The sequence below is a fragment of the Leopardus geoffroyi genome, chromosome D2, assembly GCF_018350155.1.
Source record: "Leopardus geoffroyi isolate Oge1 chromosome D2, O.geoffroyi_Oge1_pat1.0, whole genome shotgun sequence".
NCBI lineage: Eukaryota > Metazoa > Chordata > Mammalia > Carnivora > Felidae > Leopardus > Leopardus geoffroyi.
In genome coordinates this window covers 87,296,245-87,319,798 of record NC_059334.1, presented here as the reverse complement: position 1 = coordinate 87,319,798, position 23,554 = coordinate 87,296,245, and the positions used below count along the sequence as shown (strand labels likewise).

The following is a 23,554-nucleotide window of genomic DNA, read 5'->3' as shown; positions in this document are numbered from 1 at the left end:
CTGTCTTTTTCTTGCTGAGCTGTAGGAGATGTTTCTGTGCACCGGGCGTCTTTGTCCACTATCTGTGTTACGAGTGCATTCTCCCCGCTCTGCCCCCCCACGGTGTCCCGTGACCAGCAGTATGTGGGTGCGTGCAGATGTCAGAGCCGATCCGGGCACGTGCTCTCCACGTTCACTGTCCCGTGTGCCACTCATGTCTCGATAAAGCCGTGAAAATGCCTCGTACTCTAGGCCACCAAGAGAAGCTGGGCCACGTCTATATGGAGGACGCCCGAAGTGAGTGAGGACACGTGGCATTTTAGTGGATGCAAATATCATAACAATGTCTGTTTCCTCACAACTGATATTCAGAGTACTGAATTTATTTTTATTTTTTTATTTTTTTAATGTTTATTTTTGAGAAAGAGAGACAGAGTGCAAGTGAGGGAGGGGCAGAGAGAGAGGGGGGACACAGAATCCAAAGCAGGCTCCAGGCTCTGAGCTGTCAGCACAGAGCCCGATGCAGGGCTTGAACCCATGAACTGTAAGATCATGACCTGAGCCAAAGAGCTTAACCGACTGGGCCACCCAGGTGCCCTCAGAGTCACTGAATTTAGAGACACAAACAACCTACGGCTTCTGTGGAGGTTGATGGACTGACAGACGATTGACGTGGACGAACAAGGGCCCCTGGAGAAGGCAGGCCACAGCCCGTGGTGGCTTCCCCCACTGGGCACCAGTGTCCGCCGTAAAGCCTAAATGAGGAAGGTCGGTATTGGTTGGGGTAGACGTGCAGGACGAGGGAAGGCACAGACCCGGCAGCGCAGTCACAGGAGGGCTCTGGTCTGAGTCACAGGCGGCCTCGGGAGTCGGCACTCAAGGGGACGTTAGTAAGAAGGCCACGCGGGCCAAAGAAACGGAGACTCTAATGGTGTATCGGGTCCAGGAGGAGGGGTCAGGGGGTGCTGATCCTCGTCCCCATCCCCTCTGCTGGCTTCGTGCTCCCACGGTAGCCCCAGAAATGGTTCCTTCTGCTCCTTCTGCCCTGCTCTTGCCACGTGGTGGACACTTCTCCTGAGTTCCGGAAGCCCAGGGCCAGCTCCAGTCGGACAGCCTCACTCTGACGGGCCAGGCCTGGGCGGTGTGACCCGGGCGGATGCTCAGAGAGCCGGGGGCTCCTGGGCGGAGGGGAGCAGATCCTGGTGCAGTCGGCCCCGCTGCCCCTCGCAGAGGGCAGCAGGACACAGGCTGTCCTGTCCTCCCGGTCGGACCCGCTGCTCTGCGGTCATGATGCGCCAGCACCAAGGGAATGGAGGTCCACCTGGAATCCTGTTTTGAAACTGGACTGAGTGTAAATAAAATACAGATCTGATGGGTGGGGCTTGGGTTTGTATGAATTTAACACAGTTTAACGTTGTTCTAAAGCAAAGGGGTCAGAATGAAGCTGCCTTAGCCACACGTGTGATTTCTTCTTTTTTTTTTATTATTTTTTTTAAGTTTATTTATTTTTGACACAGAGACAGAGCATGAATGGGGGGAGGGGCAGAGAGAGAGGGAGACACAGAATCGGAAGCAGGCTCCAGGCTCTGAGCCATCAGCCCAGAGGCCGACTTGGGGCTCGAACTCACGGACCGTGAGATCGTGACCTGAGCTGAAGTCGGACGCTTCACCGACTGAGCCACCCAGGCGCCCCACGTGTGATTTCTTATGTTTTTCATTAAGAAAAGATAGGATTAGTGACTGTCCTGCCCCCTTCCCTCCCACCTAGGGTGATCACCTTGAAATAGGAAAGTTGTCTCAACCCCATTCTGGTTGGCCCCCTGGCCAGCTTTGGGGCGACTGTGAGGCCTGGTGTGTGTGCTTGCAGAAGCCTAGCCGTGCTGGTTCTGGCAGAATCCTCCCGCCACGGAGCAGGTGCCCACCGATGAGTCCAAGCCCCTGGGACGCCCCCTCTTCCGCACAGGGCCTGCCCTGACCACCGTCCCCACCACACGGGGCCATCTGTGTGGGGCCATGCAACGGCAGCCACGCCCCCTACGTGGCCTCAGCCCACTCGGTCGTGGCTCGCTTCCAGAAACAAGTACAATTGCTTTTACTGAAGTGAAAGTCACGTCACATAAAACCAGCCGTTTTAAAGCGACCAGTCGGCAGCATCTTGCACATTTTGCAGCGTTGTGTTAGGACCACCTCCGACACCCAGTTCCGAGACGTTTTCCCCGCGGAAACCGGTCCCGCTGGCAGCCGCGGCTGCGGTCTGCTCTCTGGTCCACTGGCCGCCCATCGTGGGCACTCCTGGTCGGTGACATCGCGCGGGGCCTGTCAGTTCGGGGCCCTGTCACCCAGCGCCAGGGTTTCAAGGTCTGTCTCCGTTGCAACAGGTGCCAGAGCGCCACCCCGTCTGGTGGAGGAATAATACCGCATCGTGTGGCTTACCGCCCACGAGCTGCGGGGCACTCAGGCTGTCCCCACCTGTTGGCTGTTTCGTGGGTCCCCTGTCCGTGGTGCGCCTCTCACCATGAGCGCCCGGGCTCCCTTCCCCCTCTGCTCCCTCAGGCGCCTCTGCCCCGCGGTCCTCCTGCACCTGCACGGTGAGCCCCGCACCGCCTCCGGCCCGCACGCGTTGCCTGGAGCGAGGCCGGGGTCCTGAGTCGCGTCTCCTGAATTTCAAATGTGGGATTCTCGTGCACAGCAGGAACGCTGCCCCAGCCCGAGCTGAACCACCTCCAGTGGCGTCATCCCTGTGCTCCCTCAAGGTGCCCGCCAGCTGGATTCTGCAGCCACTTTAGAAACCTTTCCCAATATGGGGCGCCTGGGTGGCTCAGTTGGTGAAGCGTCCGACTTCGACTCAGGTCATGATCTCGCGGTTTGTGAGTTCGAGCCCCGCGTCGGGCTCTGTGCTGACGGCTCAGAGCCTGGAGCCTGCTTCGGATTCTGTGTCTCCCTCTCTCTCTCTCTGCCCCTCCCCTTCTCACACTCTGTCTCTCTCTGTCTCAAAAATAAATAATAAAACATTAAAAAAAAAAAAAAACACCTTTCTCGATATGCGCGCACACCAGAACAGCATGCTATACAGCCTCGCTTGTGTTCGAACTTTATAGAGAGACCATCTGTTGCCTTCTGGGGCTTGCTTGAGGGGTTCCCTGTACCCCTTGAGTTGTGTGGCGCTTCTAGGCTCCTGGCTCATGGCACAGGGAGTGTGAGCTGGGCCTGGGCGGGGCCGGCCCCCGGTGTCCCCTCCGTGGCCTGCCCGTGCCCTGACTTTGCGCACAGGCGTGCCTGTCCCACCTGCAAGGCTCAGCGGCCAGCCTCAGGGTCACGGGGCACCGGATGTACTTGTGTGGGGTGGATTCGCTGAGACAAACCCAGCACCGGAGCCCCAGGACCCTCTTTCTCTGTCAGTTTGAGAAAATAAGACCTCTTCTCGCGTTGTAAGCAGAAGCTTCTTGGGCCGTGCAGGGGATGATAGACTGTTCTGGGACCCCATGGGCTTGAGGAGCTGGGCAGAGGCTTGTGCACTGGGCTCTGCAGAAGACCCGGGCCCCTCGTCCAGTCCCGTGTCCTTTCTTCCTGCGTCTGCTGTGACCGTGCTGCGGCCCAGCTCGGGCCGGGCCGCGTGGGGCAGGTGTGGGCTGCCGTGCGGGTGGAGGCGGAGGGTGGATCCTCACCTCCGAGGTTCCCCAGGACCAGCAGTGCCACCCTTCGGGATCGCTGGTGTGACAGCGCAGGTGCCAGGCTGGCCTGCTGGCTCCCAGAGCGGAAGCAGTGACCGCAGCTTCGGGGTCTGTGCTTGTAGCGGCTGCTGTGGTATCTGGGGCTGCCTTCAGCCGGGCCCGTGTCCCCGTGTCCCCCCCCCACACACACACACTGGAGCCTCTGATGGGCAAATGGTGCCCACGTGGCTGCTGTGGCCCAGGCGAGGAGTGCGGAGGGCAGGGCCCTGCTGCAGGCGCTGTGTCCGGGCCTGAGCTGGGCACCCTGTGTATCTATATGCTCCTCCGGTCCCTGGGTGAGGGGTTGGGAAGCAGACCCTGACTGCAGCCCCCAGGGACTGGCCAGCTGGGGGCCCTGGCTTCCTGAGAGGGGCCCAGGCCGGCCCTCCTGTGGGGCCCTGTGCCCTCCTGAGCATTGCACACACACCCCATGTGACTTTCTGGCTCTGGAAAGACTCGGTCTCCTCTGCGTTGTGGTTAGAGCTTGCCCGTGGTGCGGGAGCCTTTGTGTGCGTGATAGGGGTGCAGGGTGGGGGGGAGGGGGCTGGGGCAGTGCCCCTCGCCCAGGACACAGGAGCTGGCTGAAGCCGGGGGCTCAGCTGTGAGCAGAGCCCAGAGACTCCCTCTCCCCAGCTGGTCCACACCGCTGACATCAGGAGTCCTGTGTTCTGAGCAGGACCCGTTCAGAAACCACCTTTGTCTGCACCCTGGCTGGGCTTTTTGGGGCGGGCCTGCGGGTGTCTCTGAGGTTTGGTGGGTGAGGCCCCGCCCAGGCTGCTCTGGCAGCTGTCGTGTCTGTGGAGGCGCGGAGGACGCGCCCCCGTTTGCAGGGACGGCTCTGATACGGGAGCCCCTGGCCTGTGAGCAGGGCTTTGCCCGTCCCTTCTTCCCTGAATCACATTTAATGCTGTTTGTGTTGTGTGGCTCTGGTGACGTGGCCCTGTCCTCCCAGTGGCTGGGAACTATGGCAACAGCCCCAGGCTGCAGCAGGCGGGAGGAAGAGCCAACCAGCCGCCACGTAAAGACCCACCGAGCTGAAAATGCTGGGCCCATTCGTCGAAGGCACCTGCCTTGTAGGGAGCCACATCCCAGAAAGTCTGCGGGTCGCATTTCTCAGGGAAGTGGCAGGGAAAGCTCTAGAATATCCAGGCGCTTTCCCCAGACACTTGGCTGCACCCACCTTGGTGGAGGGGGGCCATGCACGGCCAGTGTCCCCGCCTGGGCAGGGGTCTCTGGCGGGGCTGGCCGGGAAAGGAGTTTCGTGGCCTCGTGTGTGGCTCGGCAGCTCCACGCGTGGTCGGACAGGCTGCAGTGTTAGCGCCCGGTCAACCTGTGCAGCAGAGCCCCCAGCCTGAGCCTGCGACTGGGGGTCCCGGGTCCACGGGGGTGTTTGAGGTAGGGGGCTGAGCACCTGGGAGAGGGAGGGGGCCAGGGGTGGGCCTTGAGTAGGACCCCTCTGGGCATCCCCGGGGGAGGCACTGCCACCCGCAGCCACGGGAGGCGGCCTGGCTGGAGCACCAGGTCCTGTGGCACAGACTCCCCCCTCGGATGCTGGAGGGGCGGGGCCCCAGGCAGAGATGCATTATTGATCTGGCTGTTGCCTTAATCACTGATTTATGAAGGTTTCGGGTGCCGTCTGAGGATGTCTGTGCCTAATGCCGGAACTGAGCTGCAGACTTTGCGGACCGGATGGGATCCGGGGTAAACAGTGCTGCTCTGGGAAGGTATCACTAGTTGGGTTTCTGGGCCAAGGCTTTTACTGTAAGCAGACGGGGGCAGGAAAGCGTCAGCACCCCTGGCTTCTCCAGTCACCCAGGTCCCCAGGCCTAGGCACTTCCTGGGCACGAGAAGGGGCATTATCCCAGAACCTAGGACCCCAGAGGCCTCGGCACAGTCTCTTGGCTGGTACACATCCTCGCTGCTGTGTCTGTTCCTCAGAAAAGACAGGGCGGGTGTGTTGCTCCTGCCACCCTGGGCAGGGCACTGAACTGGGAAGGGCAGCTGCGCCCCCCCCCCCCCCCCCGGCATCCCATGCTGGGCAGGTGCACGAGTGCTCAGAGGGGCCAGCGGAGGCTCCCTCAGAAGGGCCCAACGGCTGAACAGCGGGCAGGGAGGGAGTGGGGTGCAGAGGGGACCCAGATGGAAGGAAGGGCAGGCTGTGGGGCCTGGGTCTTTGGGTTGCGGTGCTGGCTCCCCGAGGCCCTTTTGCTCTTCTGCCCCGAGGGGCCCGGGGCCCTTCACCCGGAGTCTGCTGTGACTCTTCAGCTGTTTCCTCGCCTGGAAAAGGGGGGCACCCACCCCTTACCTGGTGGCTCTGAGAACTTGGTGGGATCAGAGCGGGAGGGCTTCAGAGAGTGCCCGCTCGTGGCACCTCCTGGTCCTGGTTCCCGGCAGAGCCGGTGGCCTTGCAGGACAGCTGGTGGCGAGCCGGTCGAGGCCTCAGTGGTGACCGTGCCTGCAGGTGACCCGCTTGTGCAGGGGCCGGCCCGTGCGCCCGGAGGAGGCAGGGATTTCCACAGAGGCCACGCAGACCCTGCAGAGGGCCGGCCTCAGCCCGACTGGAAGGTTTTCTGCGGGAGTTTTCTGGGTCGTAGGACGTAAGACAAAATGGAATCGACTTCTGAATGAATTGCAGCGACTCGTGATGTTTGATTTATGATTGCAGCTTTCCCAGTATCCCCACTTCTGGCATGGAATTCCCCCGAAGACGCTCCGAGGGCCGGGCCTCTCCTGGGTGACCACAGAGGCAGGCCGGGAAGGGGACTCGTTCCTGGGGCCACGGGCAGGCCACCTTCCACACGGGGCCCACCTGCCAGGCCCTGAAGGCGTCAGGAGCAGGCTGGCCTCTGGGTCTGCAGGGGCCCCCTCCCCCACCCCGTGGCGCGGGCAGTGTCACCAGTGACAATAGCGGTGACTCACGGCCCTGCAGAGGCTCTATTTTTACCCTCCCCGGGCTCACCTCCTCTCCCGCTCTCCTCCTCGCTGGGGACGCTGGCTTATGAACCTTCTGGGCCTCACGGCTGCCCAAGGACCTGAGCCCACTGAGCCAACAGCAGTTGACGGGTTCCTCTGCCCACGGAGGGCGAGCGCCGAACTCCGGTCGGCAGACCGTTGTTATTTTTGGGGAAAAGTGTTCAGAGAGCACCTCACATGGTCTTTGGATTTGAGACGACTGCACGAGGGCCTCCTGTTGGCTTTCACTGCTGCTCACCGAGCATGCGACCAGCGTCGCGCTCTGGGGGCGACCCCCTCCCTCTCCTTCCAGCCACCTGTGTGACAGTGGCCAGGCCAGCGGGTTAGGTCAGGTCGGGTCGGGCCACTGGGAAACCAGAAGGATTTCGTGAGTCTTACCGGAACAAGGCTGTGGGAGCATTGATTGCCCAGCCTTTTCCCGGGCGGTGGTTGTGGTGGCTGAGAAGCTCTGAGAACACCTTGCGGAGGTCTGTCTGGGCGCCAGGCTTCCCCTAGTTTCTTTCTTTTTTAAAATTTTTTTTTAGTGTTTATTTTTGAGAGAGACAGAAAAAGCACGAGCAGGGGAGGAACAGAGAGAGAGGGAGACATAGAATCCAAAGCAGGCTCCAGGACCCGAGCTGTCGGCACAGAGCCTGACGTGGGGCTCGACCTCACGAACCGGGAGATCCTGACCTGAGCCGAAGTTGGATGTTCAACCGAAGGAGCCCCCCCAGGCGCCCGACATGACCTATTTTCATAGCAGTGCGGGGCTCTGTGATTGCCAACTCGGCAAAATAAAGGCCTTCCTTGAAGAATAGATTTTCTTAAACCTTTGTGTTGTAAATATTCACCTGCACCAGGGACAGCCTGTGTCCGTGTGTGTGGCAGGAGCCCTGGCGGAGACTGAGCTCAGAGCTGGCCGCCTCCTCGCAGGCACGGCTGCACCTGAGGTGCTTAGATTTCTAAGCAGGAGGAACAGAAGCATCCGATAGGACCGTGGGGGAAGAGCTACCGTTGACCTACGGTGTCAGAGGTGTCTCACGGGGGGGGGGGGGGAGAGGTGTCTCACGGGGAGGGGGAGGTATCTCACGGTGGGGGGGGGAGGTGTGCCGACAGCGTCACACAACCACAGAAATCACATGGGAGGTGCAGCAAACTGGCCTCGGTCAACCATACTCCATGTACTCCCGGCTCACGACCTCATCTCTGGGTCCAAATGTCTCCCCAGTGACCTTGGAAAAGGTAGCAGTCCCACCCACCCCTCTTCCTACTTAATTTTTCTCCCAGGCACCAGGCGCCGTATTTGTCTGCTGGCTTGGAGTCTGTCGCCCACGATAGTGTCCAGCCTGGGAGGGCCCCTCCCTGCCTTCTCCCAGGGCCCAGGACAGACCTGGCCTGTGGTTCCTGCAGCAGCCTCTGACCTTGGCTCTCTCAGCGGGGCCCAGCCTCCTGAGCAGATCTGTAGACGGAGCCCGCACTCGGACGACGCCAAGGCCCAGCCCCAAATGGCCTAAGAGAAGCAGAGTGTCCCCTGCAAGATGGGGGTGCCCGAGGGCCCCCGGTGCCAGGTGCAGGAGAGCAGGGCCCTCTGGGGCTGCAGGTGTGCCCAGGGGACGAGAGGGTAGAGACTCCCAGGGACCGGGGTGGTGACCTGTGTCTGTGGGGAGCAGAAGGTTTGCATGCGGGACAGCAGCGTGGCCTCCAGGGCTTGGGCTCAACCCCACAAGGAGCTGGGCCCGAGGCTTCGCACCCAGTGGTGGGGCCCGTCAGGAGCTGAGGGTGGGATGGGGGTGGGGCAGACAGGCGGGGCTGGAGGCCACTGGGCTTGTGCCCTCCTGGGACACCGCATTGCCCCCACCCAGGGTGAGAACCAGCCTTACTCTGGGCTCCATTTGCCTGGTGGCTGCAGCCCCTCTCTGGGTTGAGCAAACATGGACTGAGCCCACCCCGCTGCGTGGGGCCCCATCCCCCACGCCCTCCTGCTGTGTTCCTCGCGACTCTGGGGGGCGGCGGGCTCCGGGGGGCCCCAGCCCTTTCCTCCTGTTGGTGAGACCCGCTGGGTTCAGTGTTTGGGGGAACTTCACGCTTCATCGACACGGACTCTCCTGAACCCTGTGGACTTCTGGATGGTGGCGTATATGCCGTGTGGGCTTCTGCGCATCCACCTGATGCAACGCGGCACGCTCCGCCACGTCCGTCCACCGCTACTCGGACAAACCCTGGTGGGGGATCTCCTCTTCACCCTGCCTCTGGATGCCCGAACGAAAGGCAGCACCTCCTTTAGGAGCCAGAGTGGGGCTGACGGCAGGATGCTGGGTGGGGGCTGGGCGGGGCAGTTAGGGGAGGTCCCGGTCCTGCCCAGAGTGGATCCAGAGCCCACGTGGGGGAAGGGACCCAGAGCAGCAGCTCGTTCTCGGTTCCACCTGGAGGGTCTCCGGAGCACATGTGAGCCGCTGGGTGCAGTGACGGGGGCCTGGGCGCCGGGGCGGAGCAGCCGGTCCGAGGGGTGACCCGAGGAACCTCCACTTAGCAGAGGACAGAGTGACTCTGGCTGCCCAGTGGGGCTTGAGGCTCCCCTGGTGGGGTCCAGGCCGGCTGCTCCTCTGAGCAGGGTCACTGTGGGCAGAGCTACCGCCCTCTGGGACGGCCTCGCTCACGGCTGCTGGCCTCGATGGGATGCCCGCCCTGCCCAGCCCTGGGCCTGCCCGGGGACCCCTCCCGGCTCGCCGGCCTCACCTGTCCAGCAGCTACGGCTGGGGTTCCCGTCCCACCTGTGTCTCCCCTGTGACGCTTCCACGTGGCCGGCTCAGTGCCCTGCCTGCTGTCTGGGAATCCCGTCGTGCGCCCCCCAACCCTGGGGTCTTAGGAAGTGCTCAAAACCACAGGGTGCCGTGCACTGGGTTACCCGTCCCCCCTTCCCTGTCCCGGAAGCGGGCCCAGGGAAGGCCACGGGGCTAGCCAGCGTGGAGCCAGGCCACAGCCCCCCACAGTGCTCGCACTCTCTGCTTCCATGCCCCCCAGACCTCTGAGCGCCTCCTCCCCACGGCCTCTCCATCCAGGAAGCCCACCGTGATAACCTAGCTTTCCAGGGCGTAAAAGTGCAGGGAGAAGCATGGTGTGGGTTCCCTTGTGCTCCTGACCCGTGGTTTCATACACCTTGGTTCCGGTTTTCCCGTTCTGTTCCTCTCCTGGAAGGACCTGAAGTCCAGGATTTGTGGTTTCTCTAAAACCGGGGATCGTGCTGGCTGAGCCCCCTTGCTAACCCTTGGCCCGGTGGTGCCCCTACTCGGGGCCCAGCACCGTGCCGGCCGAACCCGAACTTCTCCTCCGGGGCTCGCTGGGCTGGACCTCCCAGCGCCACGTGCTGGGCCTTGTACGGCAGATGCCCTCCGCAGGCTCAAGGTGCCGTTCTCGCTCTCGGGGTGGGCACGCCACAGCCCTTGTCTGCCGCTCCCTGTAGGGGCGGCCCAGGCCGCAGGGCTCGTGGGCATCTGGAGACCCCGAGTTTCTGACAGGTGTTGGGGGCACGTGGAGCCAGGTTTGCCCGGTGCACAGGCATGGGGGGCACGGACTTGGAGATGCAGACCTAGGGGGGCACAGACTTGGGGACGTAGACCTGGGGAACAGAACTTGGGGGGCACAGACCTGGGGCACAGGTGGGGCCCAGCTGGTGGCCTGAGAGTCAGCTGGGGGAGCCCCAGCCAGGACGGGGAGGGGGCAGGTGTGGAAAGCAAGGCTGGCTGGGGCTGCCTGGAGCCCGGAAATGCAAGAGGGAAGGAAACACAGCATCGGGTTGAGAGCAGAAGCGGGAGCCCCGGACTGGCGATTCCCAACTGCTCTCACTCACAGGTTAACGCTCCCCGGGGCACTGTGTGTGCCTGGCGGGGAGCATCTTTCCTGAGAGTTGTGACAGTTAACTAGGCTGCGATTTCTAACGACCCCTTCCTCTGGGAGGGGTTCATGTCTGGACAAAGTTGATAGAAACCAGGATCTGGGTGGTTCACCCGTGGTCCCCACAGGCCCGGGGACCGCCCTTCGGAAAGCCCCTGTTATTCACCCTGGGACTGTGGCAGGCTCCCCTTTAGCTCATTCAGCGAACCCACAGGCGACCACCCCCAGGAGATGCGGCAGGAGGGTGGGGGGCCTGCTTCCGAGGCTCTGGGCACCTGGGACCCCTGGGACCCTGCTTGCAAGGCTTCATGTGTCGGGTGCAGCTTTCAGGAGGGGGTGTCTGGGTGCCTGGGACCGAAGAAGGGCTGTTCCGGGCACCATCGGCTCTGTTCACGCCCCATCCCAGCTGTGGGTCCGTGGGTGTGGTGGCCTGGCCTGACCCCGCAAGGAGCCCAGAACAAGGGACAGCATGGCCCCTGGGACCCACCTCTCTGCCCTGGCCCAGGCGCTCCCTGCTTTGCACAGGAGCCTGACTTCCGCCTTCAGCCATCACCCAGGCCCATTTCCAGGGTGAAGTGTGTCACTGGGGGGCCGCAGGGGGCTCCCTGCAGTGGTGGGGGGGTGGCCTCGGGGGGCTGCTCCAACCCCCGGGCGTGTGGAAGGCACGGGTCTTTCTGCCACCTGACCCGGCATCCCTCTGTTTTTTCTGCAGTGAACTTCGACCACTTCCAGATCCTTCGGGCCATCGGAAAGGGCAGCTTCGGCAAGGTAAGGCGGAGCCAGCAAGGAGGCCATGACGGGACCAACCCCTCTGCCCGCCAGCTCTGGAGAGGCCGGCCCCAGCTGTGCCTGTCGGTGGGCCTTGTGGACAAGCTGGCGACGTGGGGGGTGTCAGGGGCACTAGGGAGCCTCACTCAGGAGCACTAAGGTCTTTAGTCCAGGTCTTTGGGGGGCTTGTAAGTCAGCCGGGAGCTGAGGGTGCAGACGGCACAGCTCTGGGCTCCGCGGGACCAAGACCCTGACCCCTGCTCTCCAATGGGGCGGCTTTCCTTAGAAATGGGCCCGCTCGCGGCCTCAAAGGGAAGTGTCCTAGAAGCCCCTGCTGTGGGGAGGGGGGTGGCGGCAGATGTCCAGTGTCCAGGAGCCGCTGGGACACTCGGACACCATTGTTGCAGTTGGAGCCCAGAGGCCAGGCAGCTTCTCCAGGGGAGCAGACGGCAGGACTGGGGTGCAGGGGAGCACGGGTCTCACCCAGAACAGCCGTGCCGCTGGCTCCTCGAAATAGGCCTGTGCGGAGACCGTCTCCAGTTCATTCTGGCCACATCTAACTTCCTGATTGCTGCCTCCTAATGTCTAGAGATTGGGGGTAATTATAACTCAAAGAGGCTTAACGAGCGCTCCGGGAGGGTTAAAATTAGCTCTCGGGACTCTGCCTTGATGGGTCTGTCGTAAATGGGTCACTTCTGAACGGATAGTTTCTTTTCGGCAGATAAGGAGGCTTGGCAGATGAGGCCTTTGGCCCCCTCTCCGCACAGCTGTGTGGGCGCTGTGGCCCAGGCTGCCCAAGGCCTGGGCAAGTCATAAACCGGAGCAATTAGCTCCTTTGCAGGAGTTCACTCAAGCACTCTTACGTTAAGGAGAGAGTATTTTCAACATCTGCTGGTCAGGCTGACCTCTGCCCTCCCTGCTTCTCCCAACTGAGTGTCAATTCTGCCCCCTAGAGCCACAGAGAGCGTGGGGAAGGTCGAGGGGCAGACAAGGTGGGGCTTAGGGTTAGGGTTAGGCATTGGAGGGCACCAACCCCGACCAGGATTCAAGACTGGCTTCTATGGGGAGACATGGAAGTCATGCAGACATTTGGAAAAGGACTGAGGAGCGGTGTTGGGGACCGACCTGGGGCAGCCACTTCACTGTCCCCCCACTCCCCATCCCTACCATCCCCCTCATACGCTGCTGAGCAGCACCACCCCCCACGGCGTCTGCAGAACCCCAGGGTTCTGGCTCCTCTGACCAGTTCTTGGCTTTAAAAGCCAGCTGGCCACAGGGTCCCGGAAACAGAGGTCTGTGGGGTGGAGAGGTGGGGAGGGAAGGGAGCCGCAGGGTCCTGCTGAGACTTTACCCTTAGAAGCTGCCGTGTAGTGGGAGGACTCCTTCCTGCTCCCTAACAAGGTTGCAGCTGTGGGGTGCCGTGTGCTGGACGGGTTTCCGGACTGTGGACAGACCTGGGCTTTGGTCCTTCCGGCTGTTCCCGGGGGCTAGGGCAGTGACCCCACTGGAGAAGGAAGGAGGATGTGGAGGCTCGCCACAACCGGCTCCACGTGTGCGTGGCTTGGCCCAATGTGCCTCTCTGTGCGCGGCCTTATTTCAGATGTCTGCGTAGACTCAGCCCCACGTGGACACCACAGTCAAGACTGGCCTTGTAAGAATGACTCTGAAACCCACTCTTGGTCGAGTGGGTGTAAACATTCCAGCTCACGCATGCCCCTCAGTGAATGGGGGCAAAGCGGTGGGTGCGTTTGGTGTGAGCGGTTACCTTGTGGCTGCCCCGCCCTTCGGGACAATAGCTCCGGAAAATGGATTATCCAAGCTTGCTGTACCTGGTCCTTGGGTACAAAGACTGCTTATTGTTTTCGTTTCTGTTTTTTCCCAGTTTGTGTGTGTGTGTGTGTGTGTGTGTGTGTGTGTGATAAATTACACGTAACAGGAAACGTACCATTGTAACCATTTGTAAGTGTGCGGCTGAGGGCCATGGGGCGGGTTCACACTGCTGTGCGAGAAACCCCTCCGTCCACCTCCGTCGCCTCGACTCTTTTCCTCTAGTAAAACCGAAACTCTGCCCCTATTAACCACCGCCTCCCCCTTCTCTCCCGATTCTTGGAGAAATCACGTCCCGGGGAGCGTGGGAGCAGGTGGTGCGAGTCCACCGTCTGGATGCCGAGAACCCCCGGCTCGTGGGTCGAGGAGCCTCGTCCCGGCTCTTCTGACCAGGCGAGGAGCCTGCGAGCGTCCCCAGTGCAGGAGGCCGGGAGGGCGGCCGCTGCCGCGGACCCTCGCGCGTTGCCCGTGCCTGGGCTGGGGGCGGGGGGGGGGGGGCCGGCACGCCCAAGCGGGTGTGAGCCCAGCTGCGTGCCTCGCTCCGGGACAGGTGACAGCTCAGGTGAGCAGGTGCGCGCCTCCGCGGGGACAAGTGTGACAGCCATTGGCAGGCGCTGCCTGCCGGTGCCCGGGGCCTCCGGTGGCAAGTGAGCCTTAGTCCAAGTGAGCCACACAGGGGACGGTCAGGTGGGAGGAGAAGGGCCCGGGGAGCCGTCCGCGCCGCTCTCACCAGGCAGCCCTCTGATTGGCTGGGTGCGGCCCTGTGCTGCGGCCCGGCACCAATCACGCGGGGGTGCTGGGGCACTTTGATTGGCCCTGGCGGTCACGTGAGCGGGCCGGGTCGAGGGGGGCAGAGTGGTGCCCACAGTGGCTGCGAGCACGGAACTGCGAGGCTCTGTGACCCCTGGGGCCTCATGTCACGTCCGTGCGTCCCGGCCGGGCTGCTGGGCGGGGGCCCTTCTGTGCTCCTCCCCAAACCACCCCAAACCCTCTGCGGGGCTGCGCCCCACCCCTCCCCGGGGCAAGGGGCGGCCCTGCCTCCCCAGCTGCCCTTTCCCTGCGGCCGTGACACTCGAGGGCCGGGCACACCGCCTTTTCGGGGTGGATGTGGTGGGGGTCGGTGAGGTGCACCCCTTCCCGCCCCCTCCCCGCCCCAGCCTCCCGCTGCTTCTCCTTCCAGCTCCCTCCGGCCCCCTCCCTGACCCAGGCCTTCCTGGACTGCCCCTCCCGAACCCTCCCTGCCCCTTCCCCGACCCCAGCCTGTCCCCTCCCCGCCCCAGCCTCCCCCTGCTTCTCCTTCCGGCCCCCTCCGGCCCCCTCCCTGACCCATGCTGTCCTGGACCGCCCCTCCCGCGCCCTCCCTGCCCCTTCCCCGCCCGCTGTCGCCTCCTGCCCGCCCCCAGTCTGCTCTCTCCCCGCCCCTAGCCTGTCCCCGCCCCGCTCCCGAGTGCCACCGCCCCGCCCCTAGCCTCCTCCTCCCTGCCCCCCTCCCCTCAGCTTTCTGCCCCTGAGGCGCCCTTGCTTTAAGACCTCTATTACTGTGTTTAGTCAGAACAAAGCAAACACTCAGGGTTGGAAAAGACTTGTTTACTCCATCAGAAATTTAACCTTGCACCTGGCCTCACTGCCCCTGGGCCACTGGCGGGCTGCCCTGTCCATCCCTCCCTGGGGACCCCAGGGTCTGTACTGGCTTCCTACCCCCTACTCCTAATAAGTCGTCCCCCTCCCGCCCCCCTGCTCTTACAAGATGCCTGCTGTCCTCACATATGTTTCCAACTGAAGTTTTACCTAAGTTTTGTCATGATCGAAATAAACATGAAATCTGGGTAGGAATTACATGTAAAGATTAAGAGAAGATTGATATGTTACCTAGCTAGAGATCTAGTATTTTTTTGTTCAAATGTTGTCATATATTTTCATACTAATCCCTCACGTTTTACTGTTTATTATATATCATTCTTGTAGTTATCATACGTTGAGCTGTTGTGCACATCGTCTCTTTTTGTTATTGTGAATAGATTTTATTTTCTAAGTTTTTTTCCAGCGTATTGGAAAGTGGAGACCCTGTCACCCTCCTCCCCCTGTTCCCCTACGGCTTCTGCTGCCCTCTGACTGCCCTCCCTTGGCTGCCGTGGCCGAGGACTTGGACGGTCACTGGCTGTGGCTGATGTACCCAGCCAGGGTGGGGGGTGTGGAGTGGGGGGATCTGGCTTGGCCAACCTGTACTCCCACTCCTGACTGAACCAGGGGCATTTGGGACTCAATGTCCTCCATGCTGGAAGGTCTGGGCTCCCGGTGATGCTGTCTCTGGCGCAGAGGCTGGGTCCCCACTCACGATGGGCTACAGAGCCTCCTTGAAGTGTGCACCTGGTCAGGCCGCTGGATCGTCAGGAAGCAAAGGTTGAGGCAACAGACGGGCACAGCCCTTTATAGGAAGCAAAGTCCTGTCTCCTGGGCATGGGGTGTCCCTTTGTGAGTGCAGAGTCCCCTGACCTGGGTGCGTTCTTCGCAGTGGTCACGATGTGGTATTTGAGCGGGAGTGTCCCAGCCCTTGTCCTGTACCCCAGCCCCTTTTGGCCCCGTGGCCTGGTTTTGTCTCTGGGCGGATTTCTGCCCTTCACTGGCCGGGCCTCCTCCTGCCCGCAGCCCTGCGTGTCCCGCACCCCAGGGCACCGTCTTCCTCTCTGAACTTACAGAAAGGCTGGGCTGGAGCTCACACAGAGGCCTCTGGGAGTGCCTACTGCTGTCGATTTTCAGGTGGGTGGGCCTGGCCGCCTTCTGCCCACCACCCAGCCCAGACCCGTCAGGAGGCCGTGGGTTCTGAGTTAGGGCACTTGCTGTGAAATCTGGCCCGGGGACACTCTCCCCTTCCCCCGGGGTCCAGCTCTTGTGGGAGGGCTCTGGCTGGGCTGTTACTCGTGGAGGGAGGAAAGCACTGGCCAGCCTCACGTGACGTGGCCAGCTTCACATGATGTGGGCGGAGCCTCACGTGATGTGGCCGGAGTAGCGTGTCTCGTATTTCTCCAGTTTATGGGGAAACAACTAAGATAGGGCACAATGTACCTTGGCCACAGACCCTACTAATTCAGGAATCTTCTGACCCCCCTGTGACCCCAGCTCCTCATATGGTCTCTGGAGATGAGGTGGGCTGGGAGGAAAGAGCAGTCCTGAAGCTTATGACCCTGTTTGTGGGGACGTCCCAGGACTGCCCTGGCAGCACCTGAGACGACTCGAGTGACCAGCCACCCAGAGCTACAGGATCTCCAGTTGACCCGGGAGGAGCCCCTCTGGGGGCTTCGCTATCCGCAATGGCAGAAGCGCCTCGGGGAGAGAGCGGCAGTGGCCGGAGCTCCAAGGAGTCACGTTCCTGCCACTCCTGGACCCGGTCACATCCTGAGACGTCCAGGCACCAGGTCTGGACTCTGGATCTTAGACACCATGTTCTTGTTCCCGTCACATGCTTGACGGTGACCCCGCCACGCAGGTCGCTCAGGGAACCTCGGGAAGCTTGGCCGAAGGCAGGCGGGCCGCGGCCGGCAGTGTGGGCAGGAGCCCGCAGCTGGCGGCCTGGTGCTGGTCACCTTGGGACGCACGTGCCCACACCCTGGTTCTCCCCCAAAGTTCCACCCTCATAGCCACACAGAAGACCCTGGACAGTGAGGGGCCTCATCCCATCCCACAGGGAGCCAGTGCGCGCACACACACACACACACACACGCACACATACACACACACACCTGCCAAAATCAAAATCCAAACAAAGGCAAGCAAATAGAAAATTATCCACGTTGGTGGAAGAAGAAAATTATCCACGTTGAAACCTTGAATAGGCCAATGAACAGAAGAGAACTTGAAAGAAATTAAAACCCTGCCGTTACAATATCCCACGGGACCATACGGCCCATGCATCCCACTTCCAGGCGGGCCCCCTCACGAACTGAAAGCAGGGTCTCAGACACCCGCACCCCCGTGTTCACAGCAGCACAATTCACAGGAGCCCACAGGTGGAAGGGACCCGAGCGTCCACTGTGGACAAACAGTGGTCCGTCCATGCAGGATCGTTCAGCGTTAAAAGCAGGGAAAGGCTGACGCCTGCTCCAACGAGGGTCACCCCTGAGACCCTGAGTTCTGGCTCATCTGACCCGGAGCCCCAGGCAGGGCTGGTGAGGCCCAGGTTGCTCACGCCCCAGGCCCTGAGCCCTGGAACACTAGTGGGGGGGCTTGGCCTTGGCCTTTCTCCGGGTGCCGGACCGGCTCACAACTCTTACCCGGCGCCCTGGGCCTCCTGCACGGCTGCCTTTCCGTCTTGGTTCCACTCTGCAGAACCCATGTTCGGATTTAAATTTCATAAGTGATCCTATGAGCAGCTATTACCTGGGGTGCCCTGATAGGAAGAGTTTAGCCACAGAGCCACCAGCCCGATGAGGGACGCTGCCTAGCTGACCTGGGTCTGTCTATTCTGCCCCCCAAAAAGGGGCCATGCTGGGTGGGGTGGGGCTAAAGGGCAGTGACTCTAGAGGGGAGAGGGATGCCGGGGACCAAACAGACCAAGGCCCTAAGGAGTTGGGGGAGGGGCACAAGGCGCCCGTCGGAGAACCAGGTGCGTTGGTGGGAGGGGCCGTGGGCGGTCAGTGTCCAGCAAGAAGGAACTGGACAGGGGCAGCGGGGAGGGCAGGGGCCGAGAGCACAGCCTCCTTCCTCTCCCGACCACAGGGAGCTCACTTGGTGGAGGGGTCGGCTCTGGACGGCCCCCAGGCTGAGGGCAAGGCCAGGACGGGACTTGGGACCCAAGAGACCCAGCGTGGCAGGTTCCCCTGGGAGCAGCATCGAACAGACCTCGGGCTTCAAAGTGGGCCAGAGCACAATGTGAACTTGCTGGGTTGGTCTCTGGGTCACCCAGGCTTCGATTTTGTGCCTTAAAATAGCCATCTCCCTAGAGGCTGATTCTGGAGAAGGATGCTCACACCTGCTTTCTCATTCTTGTCTCCGGACAACGTGTGAGTGGTCATCGTCCTGGCTGCGGGGCTGCTGGGGGACTGACGCCTGAGAGGTGCACCTGGTTCTGGACGGAGTGGCTGGGGCGGGCCACGTGGGTGGCCCACAGCCCACCAGGGACGGCCGCCCCCACGTGTGTCCTGAGTGAGAAGGAAGCTTCCTTTACTAGGCCGGTGTGGCTGCCTGGATGCTTCAGGAGTGGGAGGCGGTGTGGGCGCCCTGGAACCAGGCTGTCCCAGGAGCCCCCCGGGTCCATTTCCAGTCTGGGTGTCTGGCCACCTGTGGGCTTTGCCACCTCAGGTGGGCTAATCGAGGTTCCCAAGGCACTCAGCCCTCAGCCCCCAGGATCCCAACCCCCAGGCCCCCCCCCAGCGCCAATGCTGAGCTCCCCCCACCCCCCACCACAAACCTGCCCGTCCTGTGGGCTCTGCCTCTTGGGGAGGCAGCTCTTGGGGTTCACCCGGTGCTACTGCTGAGGCCCCTGCTCAGGCCTCACATCTTCTAATTTTTAGTTTTTAATTTTGAAAAACGTCAAGCCCATGGGGCGCCTGGGGGGCTCAGTCGGTTAAGCGTCCGACTTCCGCTCAGGTCATGATCTTGCAGTCTGTGGCTTCAAGCCCCACATCGGGCTCTGGGCTGACGGCTCAGAGCCTGGAGCCTGCTTCGGATTCTGTGTCTCCCTCTCTCTCTGCCCCTCCCCCACTCACGCTCTGTCTCCCTCTCAAAAATAAATTTTAAAAACCATTGGAAAAATAAAAAATAAATTGAAAACTTCAAGCACAGGTACAGACGGGGAGGAGGAGAGCAGTTCCGCACCCCCCGGGGGCCTTCCAGCTCTGTGGACGCCTAGTTTCAGTGCTGCCCGCTGCCCGCCTCCCGCCCACACTCCGGGAAATGACCCCGGGAAAGTGTCTCCCCTTATCGGCATTTGCAACGTGTGTCTGCGAGAGGGGAAGACTCTCCTCAAGCATGACCACGGCCCCTCCCACGCCTGAGATGCTTCTCGCCAGTCGCTCGTATCAGGCTCACGTTCCCCGGCGTCTCACAAATGTTCCGTGGTTTGATGGTGATGGCCCACGCGATGACGCGCAACGCCATCCACACGAGGCCCGTCCAGGGCAGTCCGTGGCCCCGTATTCCCGTGGTCCCTCTGTGGGCCTCCAGGCCGTCGTGCGTGCTGGTCCCTGACGTGCTCCCCACCTGCCTTGTGTGCATCCGTCGTGGTCTCCACCTGCGGGGCGGGTCAGGTTCGACCCCGCCGCACCCCCCACCTCGTGGTCCCCGGCAGAGCGTGGCGGCCAGCGATGACCACCGCTACCCCCTCCTTCCGGGGGATTGTTCTCTGATGAGCTGCCATAGTTATTTACAAAACAAACTTGCCGTCAGAGAAGTTTGTAGGGAACAGCTCGTGCGGGTTAAAGGCCTTTGTCCCCTTCACTGAATGGCGCTCCAGGACAAAGGGGATCCCCCCTCCTCCAGCGGCTACTGGAGCAGCGCTCATTGGCGCGGTGACTTTGCGGGCGGGACGCGTCTGCCGCCCTCCAGTCCACTTCATGATAAGCAAGGTTGTGCATCTTTAAGTGTTAGGAGGCCAAGTGACGGGCCTTTGCGTGTGTTTCTATCGAGTTGATGGTCTTTTTTTTTTTTAGAGGCTCATTGTATACCAGGGATGTTAGCCCTTCGTTTCTGATGTCAAGTGCAAATATTTTCCCCGTGTGTTGTCTTTCAGTTTTATGTGTCTTTTCCACGTAAAAAAGTTTTATTTTTATGTAGTCTCGTTTACTGACCTTTCTCCTTGTTGCCAGGGGTTTTGTGTCCTGGGAATGTTGTCCCTGCCCCCACTGTGTTTTCTTTTCTCACGCCTACATCTCGTGCATCGTGTTAGAACTGCGTTTGGAATCCGTTCCGGCTTGTGGCTTGTCATGAATGGATCCAACTGTATCTTTTTTTTAAATAGTGATTCGGTTATTCCAACATCACTTTTTAAGAAGTCCACTTTCCCATAAATTTGAGATGCCACCGTTATGCTACACGAAGCCTTTCTGCGGCGGGTCTGTTTCTGGCTTCTCTCTTCCTTCCCTTTGGCCTGAACACCTGTCCTGCCCCAGGACACACTTTCACGGGTGAAGTTCTAGTGTCTGTGGTCACTGCCTTGCTCTCCTTTTAAATGTTTTTTCTGGGGGTGCCTGGGGGACTGAGTCGGTTGAGCGTCTGACTTTGGCTCAGATCATGATCTCACAGCTTGTGAGTTCGAGCCCCACATCGGGCTCTGTGCTGACAGCTCGGAGCCTGGAGCCTGCTTCGGATTCTGCGTCTCCCTCTTTTTCTGCCCCTAACCCACTCACATTCTGTCTGTATCTCTCTCAAAAATAAATAATAATAATAATTTAAAAAATTTTTTTAAATGTTTTTCTGCCTATTTTTGCTTGTTTTCCCAAATGAATTTTAGGACAAGCTTGTCAGCTCCAGGAAAGGTGGACCGTGCTGATAAAGCCCCTGGGGAGGGAGCCAGAGGCAGATGGCCCCGGCCTGCCGTGCACGTGCTCAGCTCACTCCTGAGTCCTTCAGGAGAGAATCAGTCTCCCTCACTTTCCGGTGCTTATTTGATTCTGTCTGATGCAGACACAAAACAAAGTCGTCGAGGTGGCTGTACGTCTTCCATTGGGTTTGGCCTGGACGCTGGGCCCCGTGTTTGCAGGCTGGAATGGGGGCTTCGTGGGGACCGACTGCACTCTGCTTCCTTGTCCTCAAGACGAGGGTGCTGTGGGGATTACGTGAGAAAATGGAAGTGGACCCCCACCCCCGGTACCCGGGTAGCTGGTCGAGGGCCTGTCTGTGGATGAGGGGCCCCGTGTGGCCAGGACATGCCTGCGGTTGGCTCGCTGAGCACCCTGCTAGGACCCTGGGGCAGGAGCCTGGCCACACCTGCTCCTTCTGCCTGGAGAGGAAGCGTCTCTGGACGGCACTGGACCCTTCGTCACATGTTTATCAAAATGTCCTCACTATGTGCCAGCCCCGTTGCAGGTGCTGGGAAACGTGGGAACGAGGCAGACAGAATCCTACTCCGCAGGGCAGTCTGGCATGCAGAGGTCGGCACGCCCGGGAGATCCTGATCCCAGCTCTCCCCCAGCGAGGGGCGGCCCCGCCGTGGGGTCTGGACGTGGGTCCCCGGGTCAGTGAAGCCGGGCACCCTCGGGAAGCTGGTGCCATGGAGGCCGGGCTCCCACTCTTCCCTCCATCCACAGCCAGACGGCCTTTCCCGTGGGGAGAATCTCGCCAGGTCGGACCAGGAGGCAGTTTCATTATGATGTGTTGAGGCTCCAAGGACCTGTCATCAGGCATTTGCTTTCTGGGGAGCAAAATTACTTGGAGAGGAAAAGAGCTTGGGGTGAATCACTAAATCTGCAAAGTGCATAAACAGCGTTGAGCCAACACGGCAATTACCCTCATTGCTCAGCGGCTCTTCCGGGCCGTGCTGGCCAGCCACACTCACAGGGACCCCCGGCCGCCCGCACTCGCGGGGACCACCCTGGGTCCTGGGGTCGGCACAGTCCACTCCTTGTGCGACCATCCGGTTCCATTTCCTCGATTACTGGAGGAAGCGGGCTCAAAAAGCTGTTTTGTTCGAGGAAACGATTGGACGGCCCCGGAGGCTCAGTCGTGAAAGGCCCCAGTGCTCCCGCTCCCGTTCGGTGCTTGCTGCCCGTGTGGCCTGCGCGCCCGAGGTCCCCGCGAGCAGGGATGGCACCAGACCGGGCGGACCGTGGAGGCCGGGCCGGTCGAGGCTTCCCGGCCGAGGGTGGTCGCCAGCCCCTTCGGGGGAGCCCCGTGGCCGATGTGAAGGACGCCAGGGTGGAGCCCAGGGCCCCTCCCGGACAACTGTCGAGTGCCCGGCGGCCCGTGGGCCTCCCAGAAGTGGTGTGGCCAGGCCCCGGCTGGAGGACACGGGGGGTCCAGAGGGGGCTGCAGTGGGGCCACGTGACAAATGGCCCGGTTGGCAGGGACACAGGACAGCGGGTGTCAGGTAAGGGCAGAGGCTGGGGCCCGGCGGGCAGGGTCTCCGACACCAGAAGGAAGCAGGGTATTTTCAGAGGCGGGCACCTCCAGAAGGTGCGGGGAAAGGATCCGTGTCCTGGGGCCGCTAAGGAAGTGGTACAGCTTCAGGGCCTCCGACGACAGAAGCGTATCCTCCCACAGCTCTGGAGACCAGAAGTCCAAAGTCGGCGTGTCCTCTGGGCTGGGTCCTCCTGAGAACCCGCGGGAGGCACACTTTGCTGTGTTAGGGTTTGCCACTAAGCCCGAGTAGTCAGCTGACATAAGACACGTTTATTTAGTGCAAATCTTAGGTGGCCTGGGAGGCCTCGTGAGGTCATGGAGACCCAAAGAAGTGGCCGGGCCCACGTGTTTTCATGTCGGGTTGGACAGAGGCAGTGTGGAAGAGTAACCACACTCTGGGGGGACCGGAAGGCGAGAAGCGGGTCTGTCCAGAAGTCTCTCGGCCTTACCTCCCTCCTGGTGCAGGGGGGACATCTTCCACCCTCGTCCGCGTGGGGGGTGTTCTCTGTTGGGAAGGAAGGGGGCGCCTTTCTCGCACCTGCTGGTGTTGTGAATGTCTCGGCTCGTGATGTTGTGCCCGAGTGGCGGATTTTAGTGACCCCCCGCCCCCTTGAGGCTCCCCGAGCGTCACAGTCCAGGCGCCGAGTGGACGGCCTGCTCCATCGCTCGTGAGTCCCGAGAGTAGGTCAGTTCAGCGAAACGGGTTTCAGGGTCGCAGGTGGTGTCCCCGCAAAGCCGCGCCTGTCTCTAAGGTGTGAGCAGTCGGGTATTTAGTGAGAAGCGTTTCTGTGGAAACGAAGACAAAACAAAGGTTGATATCGGACTAAATCATAAACCCAGACAGACTCTGAGCCCGGAGGGCGGTCAGCTGAGATTTTAAGTGGCTGGTCTCAGTGCCTCTGGATGGTGGAGGGAGGAGAGACGGGGGCAGTGGGTGCGTTTCCTGGTGTTTGGTTGGAATGTCTCTGGTGGCCTGGGGTGTCGCGGGGAGCTTCCGGAGTGGCCCACGCAGTCGCATGCACGCGGTCTGCTGGCGTGCTTTCTCTGAAGTTATATCAGCTTGTCCAGCTGCTTTGGGCTTTGGGAAAAGGGCAGTTTTCATTTTTAGTTTTTCCAAGTCAGAAAGTTCGGGGGGGGGGGGTGGAATCTGGAAATGTTAATTATTGACAGAATGCACAAAATGGCAGGAGGCAGTTTACAAGGAAGAAGCGTGGCACCGCGGACACCCCACAAAGGGTATCATCGCTTTTATCGAAACAAAATTCTCCCCCACAGTAACCCCCATTTTCGTTAAAGACGATTGAAGTCAGACTAGCTTTTTTGCAAAATAAGTCAAGGCTCATCAAACGTAGCCTCATCAGTTACGTAAGTATGGT

At 61.0% G+C, this 23,554-nt stretch overlaps 1 protein-coding gene across 3 annotated transcripts in view; it reads left to right on the top strand.

Moving 5' to 3' along the window:
• STK32C (serine/threonine kinase 32C) overlaps window positions 1–23,554 on the top strand; it is a 95,012-nt gene that overhangs the window by 51,956 nt on the left and 19,502 nt on the right. For all 3 annotated transcript variants that reach the window (XM_045439314.1, XM_045439313.1, XM_045439312.1), the window contains one exon: window positions 11,245–11,300. Coding sequence is in view for 2 of the 3 variants with exons in the window: in XM_045439313.1 (XP_045295269.1) it covers window positions 11,245–11,300 (56 nt within the window). In the remaining variant the exon portion in view is untranslated. The remainder of the gene's footprint in view (window positions 1–11,244; window positions 11,301–23,554) is intronic.